The 16,479-nt window shown below is 36.7% G+C and overlaps 2 protein-coding genes across 3 annotated transcripts in view; one reads left to right on the forward strand and one right to left on the reverse strand.

Annotated features, from left to right (window-relative positions):
- LOC111514783 (uncharacterized) overlaps window positions 1-16,479 on the forward strand; it is an 85,877-nt gene that overhangs the window by 16,133 nt on the left and 53,265 nt on the right. The gene's annotated exons all lie outside the window — the stretch shown is intronic.
- On the reverse strand, window positions 9,804-14,843 carry LOC141482471 (uncharacterized). Of its 2 annotated transcripts, XM_074175805.1 has the most exons (7): window positions 12,403-14,745; window positions 12,172-12,237; window positions 11,744-11,971; window positions 11,604-11,687; window positions 10,976-11,175; window positions 10,524-10,683; window positions 9,804-10,043 (listed from the first exon to the last, which is right to left on the reverse strand). In XM_074175805.1, exons 3-7 carry the CDS (start codon window positions 11,808-11,810, stop codon window positions 9,928-9,930), a joined length of 627 nt encoding a protein of 208 aa, XP_074031906.1. In that variant the 5' UTR covers window positions 11,811-11,971; window positions 12,172-12,237; window positions 12,403-14,745; the 3' UTR covers window positions 9,804-9,927. The 2 variants fall into 2 exon arrangements, with proteins under 2 accessions (XP_074031906.1, XP_074031907.1); XM_074175806.1 differs by lacking the exons at window positions 9,804-10,043; window positions 10,524-10,683 and having other exon boundaries at window positions 11,003-11,175; window positions 11,744-11,794; window positions 12,403-12,462; window positions 12,519-14,843.

A 16,479-nucleotide genomic window follows, 5' to 3' on the forward strand; every position in this document is an offset into this window, starting at 1 on the left:
ACTCAATCTGTCACTACCTACTGACGACGAGCATGAATCGTGTCGAAAAATATCAGGGCTGAAATTAAAATGCATGCAACATGTGAGGGCGGCGTCGCGAGAGCTCAAGCGTAGGCGCACAGTATCATAATCAAGCATAAAATAGTTTGTATTGAATTTCACCACCTTTGCAATGAAGCGGATACATAAGCATAATAGCTTTCTATAGATATTTAAGATAAATGAAATCCTATCTTGCGTCTCTCCCATGTCATTGAAAACCAGTTTCAAAGTCCTCAGAACTCGGGACACCCTATAGTATGCTCCGGGTCACTGTGGAAAATCACACCGGTGATGGTGCCTGTTGTGATGGATCACACAGTTGATGTGTGGAATTCTGCCTCTAGGTTAGGTGCTTCCAATGCTTGGAATCCAGCGTAGCAGGTGCGAAAATAAAAATTACCCAAAAAAAACCTTAAAAAAGAAGTATGCCTTAAAACCTTATATGGGTATTTAAATTCCCAACAGAACTGGATTCTAACACATTTCTGTCGGTTCACAGAACAAACAAGAAGAAAAACAACGACAATTAATTTCTAAAGACGAAAGACTGCAATTTCACCACAGTTAAACCACAGGTAACAATCTGAGGTGGAGGATCAGGTAAATCTGCCCTACAGTAGTCTCTTTATTGAAACAGAAATGTTACACAAATCTCAATAAATACATATATACAAAGGTTAACTTACCCTTGCTAAGGGTTTTATCACTTCCGTGAACTGTAGAGAATTGCCGCGTATCACACAAGATGGTAACAGCTTTACAGGTTCATGTACACGTTGAACTCAGTCGTCATACAAAAAAAATACCACTAAAAATCCTCTTACGAGATCAGTTCTGAATTGTATTCAAAATAACCAACCCATCCAATGCACTATACAGTCTACAGAACTCTTTAATGGTGAATTTCGAAATTATCCCAACTGAGGATGATTGAAAAATCATTAAACACTTCGAATTCAACCAGTGGTTACTTTCACAAGGACACGTTCCGAACGGGAGAGAACACCTTTCGACCTAATTAAAAATGATAAATCCCTACCTATCACTTCTACACATAGATGGCCCACGCATGTTTTAAATAATAGTTCCAAAACAAACCTAAACATCCGAACATTACGTATATTCCTGTCCAAACTTGCTAAATACTCGTTACTAAGATTATCCTATGTACAAATATGTAATATACTATATAATATAATAAGTTTTCTTCGAGTTACGGCTACTCAAGGAACTACAGACTCTCGTGACCTATAAAATACTATCAACTAGATTTCGACGAAGCTAGCTAGATGTCCGACTCGAATCAACTGATCGAAACAATGTTTACGTTCAGTGCTTATTCTGCTACTACTGAAATAAGGTGAGTACTGCCTCATCATTTATGTATGTGGTCGTTAACAGTGAATTGTTCGATTCACCATGAAATCATATCAAATATTTCCTCTACTTAAATTAATTAACACATTTTTATTTCAGCTCCAGTCAAACAACCAGAGGCGGATTCGTTGGAATGGGATATCCTTTCATTTTAAAATTGTATGTACAAGTGTGCTGAATAAATGAGATTGATTTCACATTCAGGGCATGTAATTACTAATGTACTCATGAATCAATTATTTTCGCAAACATCATGGAATTACGTGTTGGAGTGTATCGATGTCAATAGCGCTGTTAACCAGTTAGAAAGGAACTTTTTAGTATTTTTGAAAAATCTGTTCCTCATAAAATATTCAATTCGCGTAAATACCTACCATGGTTTACAAATGATACGATAAAGCAAATAAAATGCAAAGAATGTGCTCGTAAAAATTACAGAAAACATAAAACAAGTTTTTATCTATCTCAATTTAATTATTTCAGATCCGAGGTCAAAAAAAGTGTACACAAATACTATCGTAAATTTATCTCAGAGGCTGAAAATAATATAAGTAACGATCTGAATCAGTTTTGGAATTTTATACGTAATAGAAAGAAACCAGCAGAATCCCTGGCGTAAGGATGGTGACTATATACTAACCGTCACGCAAAATGTTGTTAACGCTTCTGGGAAATATTTCTCCACTTCTTGCCTGATTCCGATTGAGCTGATCGTTTACCGGAAAAATATGCCAATTTGCCCACCATCAGTTTAAATAGCATTACAGGAAATCATGTTATTCAGTCATCCAAACAGTTCAAGAATGTATTGATCGTGGGTCCAGATCAAATACTGAGTTTCCTAGTTAAGGATTGTATTATCCCATTGTCACAACCTTTGGTAAATATTTTCAATTTAATGACCGAAACAAACACATTTCCTAACACGTGGAAACTTGCAAGGATTTCACCAATACTCAAAAAAGGCGATTCGACACAAATTAAATATTATAGACCAAATTCTGTGTTATGTAAAATTATTCTCTATAGACATAAACAATCCAACAAAGGGTATGTTATCTATTGAACAACATGGTTTTGTTATCAAAAAGTCCTGTGTGACAAACCTCTCTTGTATAAATCAATATGTCTGCGAAATTTTGGACCAGAAAGGTCAAGTAGATGTTGTTTATATGGATATACAAAAAGCCTTCGATATAATTGACCTGAAAATTTTGCTGCGAAAGCTTGGTATTTTAGGATTCTCTTCTAAACTATTGTCTTCGTGTGAGTCATATCTCTTCGATAGGCGGCAATATGTTGAATTCCAAGAATATCGCTCTTCCATAATAACACTAACTTCAGGAGTACCACAGGATTCTAATCTTGGGTCTCTTTTATTCTTCCTGTTTATTAATGAATCCACACTGGATCTTCAATGCTCCACTCTATAATATGCTGATGACTTGAAAATTTATCAAAGTATCTTCACAACTCAAGATTGCATTTCATTACAGCATGATATCAACACAGTACATGTTTGGTGTACAAAAAACTACCTTGAGTTAAATATCAATAAATGTTCAACTGTTATCTTCTCGAAGAAAGAAAATGCATTGATACATACAATATCAATAATACAATCTTGAATCGTTTGACTCAAATGCGTGACCTTCTCTCTTTCGTAGTATCTAATCCTACTAACACACACATGTGAATGTACATTTCTATCATATTTAAAACATTTTTTTATATATACATTTAACTAGTTTATACATTTCCTGTTATTTGGTGTACTTACACCTGTTGGAAATAAGGAACTATATATCTATCTGTCTATCTATCTATCTATCTATCTATCTTTTTTTTTTTTTTTTAAGGAAGAGGGGAAATCTTCATAGACGCTGTGCCGGATTCTTACCGACTAAAACCCCTCCCCCTATTCTCGGTGCCAAGTACCGGGAACCGCTCTCGCATTACTTCAGTACTTGACCCGTGATATATCCAAAGATCGGACAAACAAACAAAAACAGAAAATATGGTAACTAGGCTTCAATTTCTACTCTCCCTCTCCTTTGTCTCGATAATTTTCCTCACTACTTTGTATGCACAGTCCCATGAGGTCTCTCCTCCTTTGAAATCTTCCATCATATGTTCGATGTTAAATATTTTCCCCGTTTCTCGGTGGTATTCCGTGCACATTTCAGTCCATCTTGAGCATGCAAAAAGCGTGTGCTCCGCATCATCATCTACCCGACACTGAATGCAGGACGCGGACTCCGATCTTCCTCTGTCGAACAGATATTTACCGAAGCAGCCGTATCCAGAAAGTGCTTGAGTAAGGTAGTAGTCTACTTCTCCAAAGGGTCGGTTAACCCAGCTCTCTACGTTTGGAATGAGTCGGTACATCCATCTCCCATATAGGCCACTGTCCCATTTCAGTTGCCACCTACGCATGAGGTTTTCCCTGGCTGCATTTCTTCCCAGACCACTGTAGCGCTCCATTCTCTCCAGCACTTGAATTTCTATCAGTGAAACTCCCGCTATGACGCATGATGCCTCAACGGATATCGTTCTATATAAACTGCACGTACGAACGTTCATTTTTCTCTGCACCGCCGTTAATTTCTGGACTAGTTTCTTGTTTTGCATTGCGGTGTACCAGGATGGTGCACCGAACAGAATCTGTGAATGACCTACATTTGACATAATTCGTCTCTTTCAGGCTCTGGGACCTCCGATATTGGGCATCAGGTTTGCTAGCGCTGTAGTTGTTCTCTCAGCCTTGAGTACACTTTGTGTTATATGCTCTGCAAAGGTCAGCTTAGTGTCAAGCCATACTCCCAGGTACTTTACCGCCTTGCTCAGTCCAATCTGGTTTCCTTCGATATCAAAATTGATTATCCCTATTTTTCTACGCTTTGTCAGGAGCACAGCTTCAGTTTTTTTCTGGGGCTAGTTTCAGGCGCCTACTTTTCATCCACTTCGATACTCGTAGTATTGCTCTATTTGCTACATTCATTAGCAGATTCTCGTTTCCGGCTGCCACTACTACTGCAACGTCGTCTGCAAATCCTACCAAATCAGTTCCATCGGGTAATTCAATTGAAAAAAGCTCATCATACAGGATGTTCCACAACGTAGGTCCTAGGACTGATCCCTGTGGGACACCGCTATTTATACTGATAGTTTTTGTGTCATCAACGGCTTCCAGTAAAATTTCTCTCTCTGATAGATATGAGGCTATCATATAAATTAGGTTTTTCTCCACGCCTCTGTTTCTAAGGGCCTCCAATATGAATTGCCATGTTGCACTGTTGAAAGCATTTTTCACGTCCAGCGTTATGGTTACGCAGAGATTTCGTTGAATTCTTGCCTGATTGGCAATATTAACTACAATGTTTACGGCGTCTACTGTTTGGCGCCTTTTTCTGAACCCGAACTGTCGGTTAGCTAAACCCCCTGTTCGTACAATTTCCTCATTAAGACGTTCAAGTATTAGGTGTTCCAAGAGTTTTCCTTCAGAATCCAAGAGACAGATAGGTCTGAATGATGACGGGTTGTCTATAGGTTTATTTCCTTTCCTCAAGAGTACTAGTTTTGCCTTTTTCCATTCGGCAGGAAAGATTCCTTGATTTATTAATTTGTTGTATACAGCTACAGCATAAGCTGGTTTGTTTAAGGCTACAGATTTGAGTATTTCTTGAGGTATGTAACCCGGTCCCGGAGCTTTATTATTTTTCAGCTTTGTCGATACTCTTTGGATTTCTTCAATGGTGAAAATTGAGAAACTCTCATTCCTATCACAGATAAACTGAACCTTCTCATGTACAGGAAAGAGGTGATTTGTTACGTCTTCCATATCACGCAAAGTAAGTTTTGGTTTTGGTTGAAATCCAAGTATACTCTTCGTGACTATTTTGTAGCCGTCGCCCCAGATATCTTTGTCGACATCTTCGCAAAGCCTTTTCCAGCACTCATTTTTTGATTTCTTGATGCGATTCCTGAGTAACTTCTTGCACCTCTTGTAGGCTTCCCACAAAGTCATATTCTCGTTCAACGTTGACATTCTGGCTTTCCTGGTATACTCTCTACGTTTTCTATGGCACTGTTTACGAAGTTCCGCAATTTCACTATTCCACCAGTAGACTGGCTTCTTGGTGTTGCCGACTTTTTTTCGTGGCATAGTCAAATCGTATATTTCCCTTAGTTTCGCTGAGAATTCTCCAGGGGTGATAGGAGGGGTATTTTCATCAAGTGTATTCAATACTTCGTTCAATTTTGCCGCGTTCAGCTTTTTTACCTGCCATCCTTGGTTCTGTCGAACAGATTCTGGTGCTTGCTTCTCATCAGTCACATCGAATATAATATACTTGTGATCGCTAAGAGTTTTCTCGTCAAGTACTCTCCACTGGTCGACGGAGGGTCGAATATTCTCAGTTGCAATCGTTAAGTCGAGAATGGATCCGTAGTGTTGGTGGACAAAAGTGGGTTTGCCCCCTTGGTTAACGACCACGAGATTATTGGTTGCAATCCACTTGGTCAATTTATATCCTCTGTGATCACTGAAATCCATATCCCACTCAGGAGATTTAGCATTGAAATCTCCGACTACAATGGCTTCCGCGTTATTGGTGAGTACCAATTGTTTTATTTCGCATAGTGACTCCTCCAGGTCTTCAATTTCATCATTACCAGATGAGTAGCAGCTAAACAACATGAACCTAGTAGTTTGTACATAAGTAAATCCCCTGCTGTCCCCGACAACCCAGTCTAGTCTACCACGGATGGCAGAGATATTGGGTTCACTGAGGGCGATAATGTCTACTTGCAATTTTCTGGCAGTGGCTAGTGCCAGATCATGAGCTGCTCGACTCCTGTTGCTGTTGATCTGAAGAATTTTTATCCTCATTTTGGTCGGGGTGTATTTTTTGTGCTTTTGCTCTGTTTGTCTCTCTTACATACTCTCGACATTTCTTGGTATCTGATTGATGTCCCTCTGTACCGCAGTAAATGCAGTATGGCCGGTTATGACACTCAACTGCTCTATGCCCTTCTTCTGCACACTTCAGACAGAACCCTTCTCTGTTTGGTCCTGTGCAGTGTTCTTTGAAGTGTCCGTAGTCCCAGCACTTGAAACAGCGAATTTCTTTTTGTCTTTCCACAAATCTGCATTGTGTCCATCCTAGTTTCAACGATCTCATATCGACGAGTTTATCAGCGTCTTCACTACTCAGTACAAGAGTGGCATTCTGCTTGTTGGAGTAGGCTGGTCGGAGTGCTCTTACCTGGAATTGGTCAGGATCTTTTCCTATTATTTTCGAAATGGCCTCTGTAATTTCTTTCTCTGTCACCATAGCGTCCATGTCCTTGATGTGGATAGTCTTTTTATTTGTTAGTACTAGTGTTTTTGCTTCGGGTACTTTCTGTTCCAGCTCCTTTTTCAATATTTCTGCGTTATCTACGTTCTGCACAGTAATGATCACTTCGTTTTTCCTACTTTTTTTAATTTCCCTAATATTAACTCCTAGTTCATTAGGTTTCACCGCTGATTTTATAGTTCTCATAAGTTCAGCATATGACTTGTCTTTCATCTGTATCAATACAGCATTTTGCTTGGGTTTTCTCTTTTTCTGAGTTTCGTTACCATTCCCACCTGAAAATTTCGTGCTATCCATTCTCGTCCTTCTCTCAGTCTCTCTAACGATCCCTCCATCTCCTTGATCCGTTTTATAAACAGTTAGATTTATACCGGTGTCTGCTAACAGAAACATTAACATTCTTGTCAATATTACCCCTAGGACATCTTCTGTGTCAGAGATGGCCAAGCATTTCATGCTTTGTTTCACGACATGATTTCTAGCCGTAACCAGAGACTGAAACAGAAGTTCGTCAGCTCTATCACCTGAAGATGTTTGCTCATTTATGATTGGATAGTATATCCATTTCCATGTTTGAATGACATTCCCATCTTGATCTGGGAAGCCGAGACACTGCGACATCATCGCTGTCTCTCCTTCTTTCTTGCCCTGTCTTCTCAGTCCCTCTCTTCCACCAAAGTGTCTTATATTTCGGCCTATATTCTTGTTAGATGACTCAATATTTTGATTGCAGACGAGAATGACACCAGTGTCACTTGGTGCGTCCCATACTCGACCTTTCTGAATACACGGCTTTGGAAAGATTTCGTTATTCCACTCGTCTTCGGATATGGTTTGGAAACTTTCGTAGGTTTCATTTCTCTTCAAATTCAGTTTTCTCATTCACAACCTCTCTACTTTCTCACAGTCTTGCGCATTTGCTTTCGAACAGATTCAAGCTGAATTTGTGTTTCATTCTGTTTCGCCTCCATCTGTCGAATTTTTTGGCGGAGCTTCTCATTTTCCACTAGCAGTTCACTTTTTATTTCATTTACGACGGTTCCGTTGTTGATACTATTGTTCCAGTTTTTTGAAGACTGAAGTTGAAATTTTTCCACTTAGTTTGCCACCAAACTTAGTTTGCTGCTGATTTCGCAATACTCTTTTTTGGGTTTATAAGAATCCTTCAAGACTTTTTCTAGGAGTTCAGTTTCATTTGTTATCTGTTTCATTATTTCAAATAGATTACTAGCCTCCTCATCTACTCCTGGTCCATCGTCTTTGCGTTTTCTCTTTGACGTTTGTTCACTCGGGAGTGACATGGTTCTCACTCTTGGAGGGGTCCTCTGAATTAGGTTTTTCCTTATAAAAGGATTTTCTAACTCTTTGGAGTTTTTTCTGGTTCCAGTAGTAATAACACTCTTCTCAGCCTGGACTTCCACTGAGAAAGAGCCGCAGTCGCTGGTTAACGGTTCAGAGGGGCCTGCTTCATCACCCTCTTGCTGAACCGGTACTGGGTATCCGAACCCCTGCACCGTAGAGTTTTCTTCCTTATCGGTGTTCATATCATCGAAGTTTCGTATCTCTCTTTGTCTGGCTTTTCCCCCTCGACCCGTCCGGCAAGGGAAACCCTACCAGTAGCTACGCTACCGCCGGCATGGCTCTCAGGTTCATCAAAGCACGCAAGCCCCACTACCGCAACAAGGTGGAGATACAGTCAGGGGGATCTATCTATCTATCTATCTATCTATCTATCTATCTATCTATCTATCTTTTTTTTAAGGAGGGGAAATCTTCATAGACTCTGTGCCGGATTCCTACCGACTAAAACCCCTCCTCCGTTTCTCAGCAATACGTACCGGAAACCGCTCTCGCATTACTTCGATACGTATGCCCTAGACAATGTTTGTGCGAAACACTAAAAGTAAATTCAAGAACTATAGGACATTTACATATACATTTAAAGAAAATATCACAGTAATTATCACGAACTTTTGGCAGCTATCACATTTGGTCATCGATTTGTGCTCCGTCTGATCTCAAGTTTCCTTGAGCTTATTTCTCGTCACCTGCTCTCTCTTTCCGTAGTTTTGATGATTTCCCTTATCGTCATATACGTTTTGTTCCAAGTCTCTTCGCCATGTAAGAGACTTTCCATCATATTTTCGGCATTCAATATGGTGTTTGTTTCACGTGCATACAGAAGTCTCGCATTTTCCCATCTTACACAGACAAAAAGGGTGTGTTCTAAGTCGTCGTCTGCATTGCAGTAAAGACAATCTGGAAATTCTGCTCTTCTACGGTTATATAGGTACCTACGGAAACAACCGTGTCCCGACAGTGCCTGGGTGAGGTAATAGTCCACATCTCCGTAGGTTCGATTCAACCACAGGTATTAATCGGTGTGTCCATCTACCGTATTGACCGCTATCCTATTTTTGTTGCCAATTATTTATCATATTTTCTCTAGCGATTCCCTCAAATCGCAATTTGACTCACATTGACATCTCACAAACTTCTATTTCGGACCCTGGTGACCGGCTCCAGGCATCACATTGTGTTGCACAATGAAATTCTAAAAGATGTGAATTCGAGGTACTCTTTCGCTTCAAAATCAAACTCACATAATCTTGATTTTAGTAATGAAATTGGATTGAAAATTCTCAGAATGTGACTTACATTAAGATTCACTCAGTAACTCACATTCCGATGAAAACGATGCATTTTCTGAAGTGTGTTGTAACTCGCATAGATGTCGCTTTCATAGTGAATGCGATAAAGCTGATCAATTCACATATAGTGTGTCACGTGGAGCATCCACTGAAACTTTAAGGAACTTCTGATGATTCAATTATTGGTATTGCTCTTATAGTACTCTTCACTTCATCACATTGGTAATACCAAAAAAATACCAATAGCTAAATTTTTCATATAATTTTTTTCCCTCAAAGTTTTAATGGAAGCTCATTTGTGACACACTATATGCTGTAGTCAGTTGCAAAGCTCAATAGCCAAACACCAAAGAGTAAAATAAAAAGTCAAATAAGCATTTTCACAATTTATATTTGCCCGTCATATAGCATATGAGTATGAATATAAATAAAAATAAACTCTGAAAGCAACAAACAAAAACAAAATTCCCAGAAAACTATTTTTCATATGACAGGAACTAACAAGATGATTTATTTTCTTCCCTGGTCCTCCTCTGCTTTGCGTGCCGAAGCCAATATTTCGTCAATATCTCGAACTCTGTCAACGTCAATTCAAATCTTTGACAAATTGCACCTGAAATCAAATACCCATCTTAAAATCAAATGATGTTTCATAATGCTTCTATTGAAACCTTATAAATTTTATAAATAAAACTGAATAGAATTTATTAATGAAAATTTAAAATAAAATGTTTTGACAAATACCATCCTTACATTCTTGGTGGAATATATTATAATCTATTAATAAAAGTGATGTAAATGGCTACTTGATGAAAATTTATTGTAACGTATTCAAATAACAATTAATTGTTTGATTTTCACTTATCAGTTTACAAAACGGCAATACGTGTTTCGTCGTTATAATTTGACAATTGTTTTTTGTTCAATTTGGAGTCACGGCCCCTTCAAGATTTTTTTAATGTGACCCTGATGAAGTTCCAAAAACTTTGTAGCAAGTTTGTCGTTTCTGAGAGATAGGAAAAAGAAAAAAGGTTAATAGCAAAAACTCATCTTCTGGTAGGAATACCTAGTGATTTTTTCATGATGTTCTCACCATATAAACATTCCAGTAATTGGTAATCACCAATTTTGTGATTGTTTTTCAACCCCTTCCAGCTGCACATCATCGCCAAGGAGTTGGTCATCAGTTTTCCCATAGCTCTGCTGTGGAAGTCTTTGGCAGTCAAACCTCCGATGGTCAAAAAATACTTCGTCTGAAAATGTTTGGATGAATAATTATGAATATTGTAAAAACTCTTTGGTGTGAATTTTTTTGTATTTTTTCTGAGAATTGTAACCTTTGAAACGTCAACAAAGATAAATATTGTAGCTTACAACTTCCTGAGAAATAAAAAAAATAAAACGAATATAAGTTTCACTATACTGTTGACAGAATCATGGGAAAAAAGTGTATCCTAAACAAATATTGTTTCAGTACGAGAACAATTCCAAAACATATTAATTTCTTAGCTCAGTTCAATTCAAATTTTTTAAATTAATACTTACCAGTTCTTTTCTTTGTTGAAGGTCTGTTTCTACAATACTATTGAATTCGACCAGTCCCTTGACCGAACTAAAGGGAAATTTTTCTTGGTTTTCATAACTAGTTTCAATGTGATTTTTGTTCTGTTCCAAGTTGACTAAAAGTGTCCCAAACATTGCTATTAGTTTGTCGAGTTTCTTTTCAATAATAGTGAACCTGTTTTCTGAAACAGTTATTTCAAAGTTAATGAAAGGTAGAACTGGAACATCTGGTGTAGAATAAATCCCAAACAAGCATTACTCCCAAAACCACAGATACAATAATATATAAATGATACGAATAAATAGAAAAATTATTATATAAATGAACGATGATTATATGTGAGGCACAAAAAAAATACTAACTTTTAACATAATATATAATATATACAAGACTGGGAAATACCAAGTCTCACGTTAGTAGTAAATGACTAAATGGAAAAGTTCTTTTTCACAATTAGGATATATTTCACAGATCGGTAAGTGTGTCACTTTCAGGAAAATATCTTGAAATAGTTATTCATTTTCATAAATACAGAAAACTGTTGAATGAATATAATCAAATATTGAGACATTTGTATTTATAATTTTCTAATCAGAACATTATACATACCTTGTTTTTCAAACAGAAGTGGTCTTTGATCAGGATATGCATAACTCGTTTCAAACTGGAAAGTATCTCTGAGAGTGTGATGTCCTTTAAATGAAATTTTCAGATTCTTTGTTATAAGTTATTATATTCAAAAGTAATACCTTGGTTTTCGAATTTATTGTTCCCAGTTGCAGCTCGTGCAGGTCGGTGCTCTTGAGGTAATATCATTATTAGACTTTGTCATAGAAAATTTCAATACCAATGTGACTGTTCATTTAGCTTGCACTTCTATTTGATTGCACCATTTTTTTCAATGAATGAAAGGGATTTGGGAAATATCAATCAGAAAAATGGAGAGTATATTCTTGTCAACCTTATCAGCACTAAAACTACATGGTTGAATGTCAAATGAATGAACACTAGTTAAATTCAGATACCGTTATAGTTTACAAGTTAGGAAAAACTATATACCTTGCCTTTCAAATGATCCCTGATCGGAATATATATGGTTCCTTGTATGATGTCTTTGAAAGTAATCAATTTTCAGGTATTTTGAAATTAGCTATATAGTTTCAAAAGTTATAAGTACCTTGAATTCCATAGTCAACATTCCCAGAGTCGGCATTGCCAGATGAGAGATCTTCGATTGTATGTCCTAAAAATCATATTATAATCAGACTTGGTTATAATAAATTTTGCTGCATAACTAGTTAGCACAAATACAATGAATAGAAGGAATATTTTTTAGTACCAATTGAAATTAAATTAGTTTATTCTTTTCAACCCATAACCTACTTGCACAATAGGAATTTTTACATACCTTGCCTTTCGAAAGTAGGCCCCTGATCAGGAAATAAATAGCCCTCGCTCGGGTGACATCCTTGAAATGAAATCAGCTATAGAAATGTATTAGGCTATATCATTTGAAAAATATACCTTGGTGTTCAAAGTTAACATCAGCGGAATTTGCAGTTCGGTTCCCTTGAAATAAAATTGTTATCTGAGTTGGTTACATTTTGTTTTTACAATCACACTATTATTATTGAATCCATCATATGAAGCTCTATTATTGAAAATACTTGTTCTTGAGGTGCGTGTCACTAACCAAGTTAGCATCTTCAGAGAATTTTTTTCTGAAGGAATTGACGTGATTAGCAAAATGCACAAGTGTATTTCCAGTTTGGTTACTCGATTTGAAAGTTTCTACTTTCATACCAAAGGTTTGAGTTTCATCTAAGAATAATATCTTCATTATATGAAACCTTTACAATTTATCAATGAGATGTTTGAATATGTCAGTCAGTACCAATGTTATGAGCTGTTTGTACTTACCTTCAGGCACAACTGAACCAATTTCTTGAAGGCAGTAATCTGAATTTTTTTTAAATTATCATATGCTGTATTAAAATTCAAACGATATAACGTATTCACCTTCATCATGATAATTCTCAGAAGGTACTGGGGGAGAAGGACACCTGATATTATTTCCTGAAACAATTGCTAGTCACAAACATATGATGTTACTTATATATGATAATATAGAAACGCATTTTTATTTTATATTGTGACTCAGCATATTTTTCTTCCTTAGCAACATTATCCATATAGTAAGTAAATGAACCTCTCAATGCTCGACCTATGATTTTATCTCATTGGTTTTACTATTTTATTACTCATATATTTTTATTTGTGTCAAACAAAACAATATAACCTGTGTTCAGTGGAAATAATGCTCTCAGTCTCTTCACTTACACACTTTAGTGTAGTGGCACGGCAATTTTTGGATGAAAATGACCATAATCGCTGGATTGGGAGAGCAGGCCCACACCCATGGCCACCTCGCTCGCCTAAAATGAATCCCTTAGACTATTTTCTCTGAGGACACCTTAAAGCGTTGGTATAAAAAACTGCTATTCAAAGTGAAGAGGATTTGCGGAATGAAATCATTAATTCATGTGACATAATAAAAAATACGCCAGGTATTTTCAGAAGAGTGCGAAATTTAATGATGCGGCGACTAGACGGTTGTATTGAAGCCGAAGGAGGCCATTTCCAACACTTTATTTAGTGCAATTCGTTAGTCTAGATGTTAATGTTATTTGATATTTGTTGTTATTGTTACATAATTAGTAATGAAAAATTGTAAAAATAATAATTTCCAAAAGAAAAATTCAATTCCCCATATTATTCCTTGTGAGGTCCAGGGATATGCAATTAGCTCTTTTTTAAAAAAAAAAAACTAAGCAAGATACGGAAAAAATTCAAGAGACAAAAAAGTTGTATTTCTAATTGCTCAATTCAAAGAAATAATAAACAAAATATTCGTTCAAATCCCGTTCGAGACGCCACTGGACTTAATAAATTGAATCACGTTCGGGCTAAATTAGCTCCTTGAAGTTATAAATGCCATTGCCAAATTACAACAAAATTGGGTGAAATATATTTGAGATATTTACGAATAACTTTTTTTTTAATTTTATTTCAACACCCTGTATCTTGAGAACAAAGGATTACATGAACATTTCGTCTTAAAATTACCTAAAGAATCGTCTGTTGAATTTATGGTACATACTTAATTAACACCCTGTATAATGGCGAATGTAATGAATCATTGTTAGTTTATTGTATAAGTTTAGGACGAAACTGCAGTATCGTTAGTTACAAATGAAAGTGGTTAAAAACATAGAAATTTTTATTTCTTTTTTCATTATGATTTCCTATCACGTAGTTAACGGCTACATCCATTTATTTCCGTTTGAATGCTCGAGATCTGTATTTGACAGAATTATCGATATTATTGCTTGATCTATTCGGGGCAGATAGCGCTGTATGTAACCTCCTTGATATAATTTACATGTTTTTCTCATTTGAAACAAGGATTTTTTTTATTAACACGCACCCTGCTGCCTTATTTGTAACCCTTCCTTGAGCGCCTGCTGGCTTCCTTGGGCTCGGAATCGGAAAATATCAATGGTGATTTTTGTGAACAATTCTAAACGGCTGATTGATCCCAAAATTCAGATGCGTTTAAAGAACATGGAACTGAAAAGTTGAAAATATTTTGTTTAAATAAGCGTAAGACAATAACGAACGAAAAATACTAGTATTATTGTTAAAAAAGGGTGGGCGCTTTGTTCCATATTTTTTGTATATCCAGCGCTCGTCGCTTTTTTTTCAATGAACTCAAAACAATAACGAACGAAAAATACTAGTATTATTGTTAAAAAAGGGTGGGCGCTTTGTTCCATATTTTTTGTATATCCAGCGCTCGTCGCTTTTTTCACAATAATACTAGTATTTTTCGTTCGTTATTGTTTTGAGTTCATTAAAAAAAAAAAATATTTTTTTATTTTAAACAATTTTCTTCTCTCTCTAACGCACATCCTACCATGTCTCATGCTATGTCCTGTAGATAGAAGGGTGGTCTGAAAAGTTTCCGAGCTCAACTTGAAGGTAGCAGCACTCGTAAATGAAAGCTAGTGAATTTCGTTGTTCATCTGTTGACAGTTACTCATCAAAGTTTCAGCCATTTGGGATGCGTAGTTCTTATGTAACAGTTGTTTGAGTTAGTTGAATTGGGTGTTTTTACGCAGTTAATACGCCTGCGCACTATCATTCACCACAGTGAAATTTTGGACAGCTGAATTTGAACGTGGCCGTAAGAGCTTGGGAGACGATGAAAGTTCGGGATATCCAAAAACTGCAACTATCGACGAAATCATGGCCAAAGTAAACCAAATAGTGCTAGACGACCACCGAATTTAAGTGAAAGAGACAGCAGAGGTCATGAACATGTCAAAAAATCGTGTCACATATTTAATCAACATTCAGGCATAAGAAAACTGTCTGCGCATTTGGGTGTCGCGTTTGCTTGCGTTAGACCAAAAACGTGTTCGAATGAACATTTCGAACGCTCGGTTGACGTAGTTTAGGAGTAATAAATCTGAGTTTTGGCACCGAATAATTACTGTAGATGAAACTTGGACACACCAGTATATGCCCGAAACAAAAATATAGTCCAAATGGTGGACTACAAGGGAGGAACCAGCTCCAAAAAAGCAAACACTGTTTTTTGACTGGGAAAGTGATGGCTTCTGTTTTTTGGGATAGTCATGGAATTATTTCAATCGATCATCTGCAAAAAGTGAAAAACATCACAGGAGCCTACTATGCATCATTACTTGACAAGCTGAAGGTGAAAATTGTGGGAAAATGGCCACGTTCGCAAAAAAAAGAAGGTCCTGTTTCAACACACCGTCTCACACATCAGCGGTTGTCATAGCGAAAATCCACGAAAACGGTTTGAACTGCTTGACCAATCGCCTTATTCACCAGATCCAACCCCAAGAGACTTCTTTTTGTTCCCTCTTCTAAAAATTTCGTTCGGAAGACAGAGATTTTTGTCGAATGAACAATTATTTTGCAGAGAAAAACAGAGTACTATTTGGAATTAGTGTGAAGTTACCCACAACTTCTCATCCACAGTTTATGACAAGGGACAATCGAACTGGGTTTAGAATATTAAATATTAAGAATTTTACCTGTATTTTTAGAAAGTATATCTATCGACGTCTATGAATAGATTTGAGTACCAGACGTTCTTTCGGTGCGAAAAAAATAGTTCCTTATATTCGAAACTGAATTATTCATAAAAGTCATATTTCTCACTTATCAAAGATAGTTTGTTGATGAAAATTTTAGATTATATTCTTTGAAAGTATGTCTATCGACGTGTTTGAACAGATTTGCGTACCACCTTTGGTGCGAAAAAAATAATTCTGTATATTCGAAACTGAATTATTCAAAAAAGTCAAATTTCTCACTCATCAAAAATAGTTTGTTGATTGAAATTTCAGTGCGTACCACACTTTCTTTTGGTGCGATGAAATGTATCAAA

Source organism: Leptinotarsa decemlineata, unplaced genomic scaffold, assembly GCF_025532065.1.
Source record: "Leptinotarsa decemlineata unplaced genomic scaffold, Ldec_3_MD MMD2_tig00001344_RagTag_RagTag, whole genome shotgun sequence".
NCBI classification, from domain to species: domain Eukaryota; kingdom Metazoa; phylum Arthropoda; class Insecta; order Coleoptera; family Chrysomelidae; genus Leptinotarsa; species Leptinotarsa decemlineata.